We start from the raw sequence: 6,298 nt of genomic DNA, 5'->3' as shown, positions 1-6,298 counted from the left end.
TTTTCTTTGCAGTCTGTTTAACGTTGCCCTGTTTTTAGTGAGAATTGGAATGATATATGACAAGCCCTGGCCCTGCAGCGTGCAAGCACTTTTAAAGAGAATTTAGGTAATACCAGACTTCTAAATAAAGGCCCCTTAAAAGTAAGTGCAACTTCCATTCTTTACATTCAGTAAGGCTGCTGTATCTGTTATTGAATGGAAAGTAGCAACTTGTGGAAAATTTGAGCTCAGTTTTGACTTAGAGGTAAGGAATAGAATTATAATCTTAACTGGTCATATCTATTTGTTTATTTAGTACAAAAAATTTAGCGGCACTGGGATATAAGCCCTCAGCTTTTGTTTGTTTTTTCTGAAAGCTACTAGCATGAAGGACAGTAACCTCAAAGAGAATGGATGGAGAATAACTGTTTAAAAGCATTTATAGTAAGTGTTTTAGGATTAGCCGCACCTTTCAACTCGAAGGAAAAACAAATGGTTGAAAAAGTTAAGAAGAATAACCAGGGAATGGTTCATTCATATTGATGCCATTTTTTCCCGAGTAGAGTCTATAGCTGATACAGATTAGATCTACACTGGCGAAACTTGCCAGATCTTAGGATATTGGTGCAATATTGCAATGCCTTCTGTATGGCTGTTGTATAAATTGTCTAGTTTCACTTTTTTTTTTTTTTTTTTTTTGCTGCTGCCACCACTGAACATGAGATAGAAGAGTGAAGTCATGGAAATGTGAAGACTTTTGTTTTGTTTTGCAGTTAAATGAGACAACTATTTTTTTTCTTTTTTTTTTTGTTTTTTGTCTTTGAGACAACTATTTTTTTAATATTCCAAAATTGGAGGTGTTTGGGTTTAAGAAACAATCAGGTACACAAATAGTTTTTGAAAAAGAAAAACATTGGCATTGGTTTTAGAAGTCAAATTAGTGTTCTTTTGTATTTTATTAGTTGATTCTATCATTTGCTTTCTGTTTTTAAAAATGAAACGATACCATTTTCATTTAAAAATTTCTACTCATTTTACTTTTGAAAGCTAGGATTAGCTAAGTCATTTAGTTATTTTTCTAATATATTAGCTGGTTTAGTGTTTTGTATGTTTGCTGCTTGCTTTATAGGAAATAACAATAATGTCTTCATTAATTTCCTCATTGTTGTCTTTTGCTGGAAAAGATAGAGACAGGGTACCCTTCATCAGGCTTTTACACTCTAGTGGTGGTTCTCTTTAATTGCTTAGATATGACTTCATAGCCCTAGTTAAGGTAAGATCTGGGCAAACAGTTGAAATTCTTGGTTTTCCATTCTAAAGTCAGAAGGCCAAGGTCAAAGCTCATGTTTTGGAAATTTTGTGAAATCATAACTTGAAGTAACTTTGGGTTCAGCTTCACACTTAAGTCATGTCTGACCTGATGTTAGCTGTAATCAGTTTTAAGCTTTAAGAATAGTTGCTATTGCTTGGGTTCTTTATGAATGTATGAGAAAATTCTGTTTATATGTAGAGCTAATTTAGGTTCTTTTAAATCCATGATAACTTACATTCCCTTTTCAAGTTACGGTTTAATTGCTGAAAGAGATTTATTTTTGTTATACTAAACTATGGAAAATTTTCATAGTTTTTTTTTTTCAAGTTTATTTTTTGAGTGCTTCATTTGGAACCATTTTTGTTTGTATACATTATATGTGTTCAAGATAGTAGTTCTTAAAAAATTCAGTAAGAGATTTGAAACTATTCAGTGCAACTGTTGTGATCTTTGTGTGTTATTTTTCACTTTACATTTTAAATGCCAGACTTTACAAAAATAGCTGATCTTCATTAGTTGCATCTTAATTAGAAATGTTTGTTCTCTTTCATGTCTTTGACCTAAGTTTTGACTTTAATCTGCTTAAAGAAAATTCTTGCACTACAACCTTTTCATAAAACTCAAGATTGTCTCATTGAAGGTTTTATATTGGAAAAAATACTACTGGTTTGTTTTTTTTAAGCAAAGCTTAATTAATAGAATTATTAGCTTTTGAGACAGCTTTCTCTGTGTCCTCATTACTCTGCTCTGTGTGAGTGTTACTATAATTTGTGAAATATTGACTGAGCCCTTCACTTATCTTTTCTAAAGCAGCACCTTTGGACACCTCATTCTGGGAAGCCTGCTCGAGTCATAGTAAAGGACACACATTTGTATGGGGAGAAGTAAAAATGGAGAGTTTTGTCTTAATTACAAGAAACTAAGCTTTAAAATATTTTATAACAAATTATTTGAGCTGCATAATCTAAACATGTCAAACGTTCAGTGGGACTATTTTTATATATGTATATGTGGTTGTAGGTCATAACATTTCAGTTTATAATATAAATTGTTATTTCAGTTTATAAGCTATCTCTCAAAAAAGGCTAGCTCTTTTGAGAATACATAATTTAAAGTTTTAGATTGAAGTGAAACACAACATAGATAATAGTGAAATTAGATATAATTGAGGGCTATATAGCAGTAAAACTGCTAGTGCCATTTTTTTGTTTGCCTATTATACATTTTTTGATTTTTTTTTTTGTACTCTGAACATTTTTAGGGATCATACATTTGTTCGATTAGATTAGAGTTGGTTTGGGAATAAATATCTTCTAAAAAGAGATTTATCTTAAAAACAGAAGTCCTGGAAAATTAGTTTGTTGAGAGTTTATAAAGTCAAATACTCGGTAGACATAGAACGGAATAAGTAAACTCATGGAAGTCCGATCCTTTCAGCATATCAGTATAACTTCAATATTACACGAGTAACACTAAAGAGAATGTCATCAGCTTGGTTTGTTCCCCCTGATATTCTTGGATTTTCGTTTTACATCTTTGGGAACAACTGCGTTAAAAAATTTTGTTCATCAGTATACCAATAAGGATTAGGAGTTTGCTTTCTGAAGGAATGTTTCTGTGAGGTGGTTGGAGAGGTTATTTTCTACCTAACTTGTATATGCCCTGTACCTCTTGGGCGTACTTTGTCTATTAGAAAAATATTTTGACCTTTAGGTACATTTTGGGCCAACAGTCAAATAATCCTAGGACAGATTAAAAAATCTTAGAATAAGGTTTGCCTTTTATACCTGTTTTGAAAGCCTTTACATTTTTGTCAGGTAATTTTTCCCAAGCCGTGAATATAATCTATTCAAACATGTTTATGCTATCCATTCTGTTTTTAAATTGAAAAAAAAATGTTAAAAGTGTTTATGAAGAAAAGTTTAAATAAAATATTTTTCATCTTTAAAACATACTTCTTTATCTCTTATTATTTACTATCTTTAATCCATCACTGTCAGAGTCACTCATGACTTGATTAGCATTTCCATTTTGTTTTCCTTCAACGTGCCAAGGAAGTGCCACAAAAATGTGATCTGTACTGATGCTTTCAGCCACAGATTCAAATGAGAGCATTAGAGTGAATTATTTACACTTACATACGATGGAAATTTTATAATGAAGCCAAGTAATTAAAGTTCCACTAACACAGAGTTTTGTAGAGTGGAAATACAGAATTGAGAGAAAGCATTTGCAAGCCTCAAGCCTTAGTTTGGTAATTTATAGGTTTCCTTTAGCATTTTTGATTCATTGTTCTTATAAAGGCATTTCTAAAAATAGGAAATAGGCAGGAATGAATCTGCTATATCACAAGCACTTGGATTTACATAGGCCAGCGTGTGCCTCCTTTAAAATGGACTCCCAGGGGGATTCCCTGGATCCTCAAGCTACCTCTTCAGTCTCCCCCTCTGTCACTTCCTACATACACTCCATTATGTTGTGATCTTTGTGTGTGAATTTCCAGTCTCAAATTACTTGCTTGCTTTCCCTTTCCCTGCTTCCAAAATACACTTCTTTTTCAAAGCCCAACTCAAATGCTTTCCTCCCCTCTTGCAACCTGTTCTCTCCCATTGAATTAATTGCTTCTTCTACACTCAATACATTTATAGTTCTTATTTCACTTTGCATAATAGCTGAGTATAATTCATTCTCCACACCTAGATCATAGTCTCTTTGGAAGAAAGGACCTTCTTTATTCCTCTTTGTACCCTCATTTCTAGCATGACACGTTTTTTACACAATAGGCACGGAGTTCTAAATGTTTATTGCAGCATGTGACAAATTCCATATGAGTTCCAGACAGATGCTATAAGCATCTGGAAGAGGGGAGATATTAATATTAGTTCCCTAGGGGTTTTGTCTCTGCTTCCTTCTCTGTCTACTCCTTGTCCAGTCTTATCCACACCTGTGGCTTCACCTACAAATTTTTTTTTATTATTATGCAGTTTATTCTGACTTGCTTTTTCATTTTATTTTTTTAATTAAAATTTTTTTATTGATTAAGGTATTACGTATTTGTCTTTATCCCCCCATTACCTTTTCACCTACAACTTTTATTCTGCTACCTGCCAAATCTTTATTTCTCAACTCAGAGTTCCAACCATCGAACATTTCCCACATGTTTCATTGAAATTTCAAACTGAACAAGTGTAAACCTGAGTACATTGTCTCCTTCCAAAACCCCTGCCCCTTGTCCTGTATTTCCTGTATTATGATGTGGTTCTACCATTGCCTGGGACTATTCAAGTTGAAAACCTGGCAATTGTGTACTAATGCCTCTTTCCCCTTCACCTCAACATCTTGGTTCATCCAGTCCTATCAGTTTAAGCCCTTACTTGCCATCTCCTCTCCATTCATACTTCCCTTATTCAGGTCCTTGTCATTCTTGCTGACCTCTGGGGGCTTTCTTTCTGATCTACCTCCACATTTCATTTTCTCCACTGTTGCCAAAGGGAGCTTTCAAAACATAAATCAGATCCTGGGATTCAACTGCCTTTAATAAGCTCCATTAATCTTGAGAATAACATCCAAACTTTCTAGCCTGCCCCAAAAGGTCCTTCCTGTTTTACTCGCTTTGTACCTATTCAGTCTCTTTTATCCCATATTCTAGCGATGGAAGCTCCTTGGAGTTCTCTGAATACACCACATCTTCTCTAGCCTTTCTGCCTTTGTACATGCCCTTCCCATCTTCCTTTCCTGGCTAAGCCTTTCTTGGCCTTCAAGAACCAGCCTGGGCATTGTAGCCTCTGTCAAGTCGTTTTTTTTTGTTGTTTTTTTTTGGGGGGGGGGCAGAATTTTATTATTTTATTAATACAAATACAATGTGTGTACAATCTATTCATTTTCTTCACTACGCAGCCTGGCGTTGGGATTGGTGACTCTGATGGCCAGCTGGGCTGCTCTTTCCACAATGGCTTTGTGGTTCTTTGGGGAGACGTTGTGAGCAATCTCAGCACAGTAAGATTTGTTGCACATCAAGCAGCACTCCAAACTGTTGTGGACCAGAAACTTCTGAAAGCCACTGGGCAGCATGTGCTTTGTTTTCTTGTTGCTCCCATAGCCATTGTTGGGCATCAAGATCTGGCCCTTGAATCTTCTGCGCACCCTATTGTCAGTGCCTCTGGGTTTCCACCAGTTCCGCTTAATTTTGACGTATCGGATTGACTGGTGCCGGATGAACTTCTTGGCCTTCTTTACTGTCTTGGGTTTCATGAGTGGTCTGAGGGCAGCCATGGTGCCAAGTAGGAGATGGCTGCTGCCTTCATAGGCAATGCTGAGGAAGAGACTTAATCAAGTCTTCCTTAAACCTTTGGGCCAGATTAATTATGCCCTTGATCTTACCATAGTACCTTGTGGATACTTAGACCCCCACCTCCTCTGACACTTGATTTGTCTATCCCACCTTTCACTGTACTCTTTGAGGGCAGATACTGTGTCTTTTTATCTTGATTTTCCGTCTGGCACATGGCAAATCCTCCTTAATAAAAATAGAACCCAGAAACTTGGAAGGTCACCAATGAAATGCTTCTGGTGAGGAGGGGCAGCTGTATTAGAGAGCTTGATTGCCTGCCAACATTGACCTCCCTGAGGAACTCCCTCTGTTCATTTTCACTGCCACTGCTCCCCCGTCTGGAAGGTTGATGCATATAGCTATCCCAATTGTCAACGGATACTTCTTCCCTCAACATCTCAGTATTTCTGAACCAGGCTGAAAATTTCAAGTGAAATAGACCAAAAGCAAATCATTAATCCCATGGAATGCTCTGTGACAGAAAAACATGTTCAGTGGTCACAATAATCTTAAACACTACATAAAATTTATTTTTCTTAGAGAATCTCAACAAACAGCATATTAAAGTCTCTGAGAAATCCTGATGTTAACTTATTTTGATGTTGTTTAGCTCAGTGTAAACCAAACATTTGACCACTGAGCTCTTTTTGACATTGAATATACACTGAGTGGCCAGA

The 6,298-nt window shown here is 35.8% G+C and overlaps 1 protein-coding gene across 1 annotated transcript; it reads right to left on the bottom strand.

The window, feature by feature from the left end:
• Nucleotides 1-5,164: 5,164 nt before the first annotated feature.
• Nucleotides 5,165-5,578, bottom strand: LOC103292202 (60S ribosomal protein L32-like). The gene has a single exon (XM_054715656.1). It carries the CDS (start codon nucleotides 5,561-5,563, stop codon nucleotides 5,165-5,167), a length of 399 nt encoding a protein of 132 aa, XP_054571631.1. The 5' UTR covers nucleotides 5,564-5,578.
• Between the last annotated feature and the right edge of the window lie 720 nt (nucleotides 5,579-6,298).

The sequence above is a fragment of the Eptesicus fuscus genome, chromosome 1 (genome assembly GCF_027574615.1).
Source record: "Eptesicus fuscus isolate TK198812 chromosome 1, DD_ASM_mEF_20220401, whole genome shotgun sequence".
NCBI lineage: Eukaryota > Metazoa > Chordata > Mammalia > Chiroptera > Vespertilionidae > Eptesicus > Eptesicus fuscus.
This window is presented reverse-complemented; position numbering and strand designations above follow the sequence as displayed.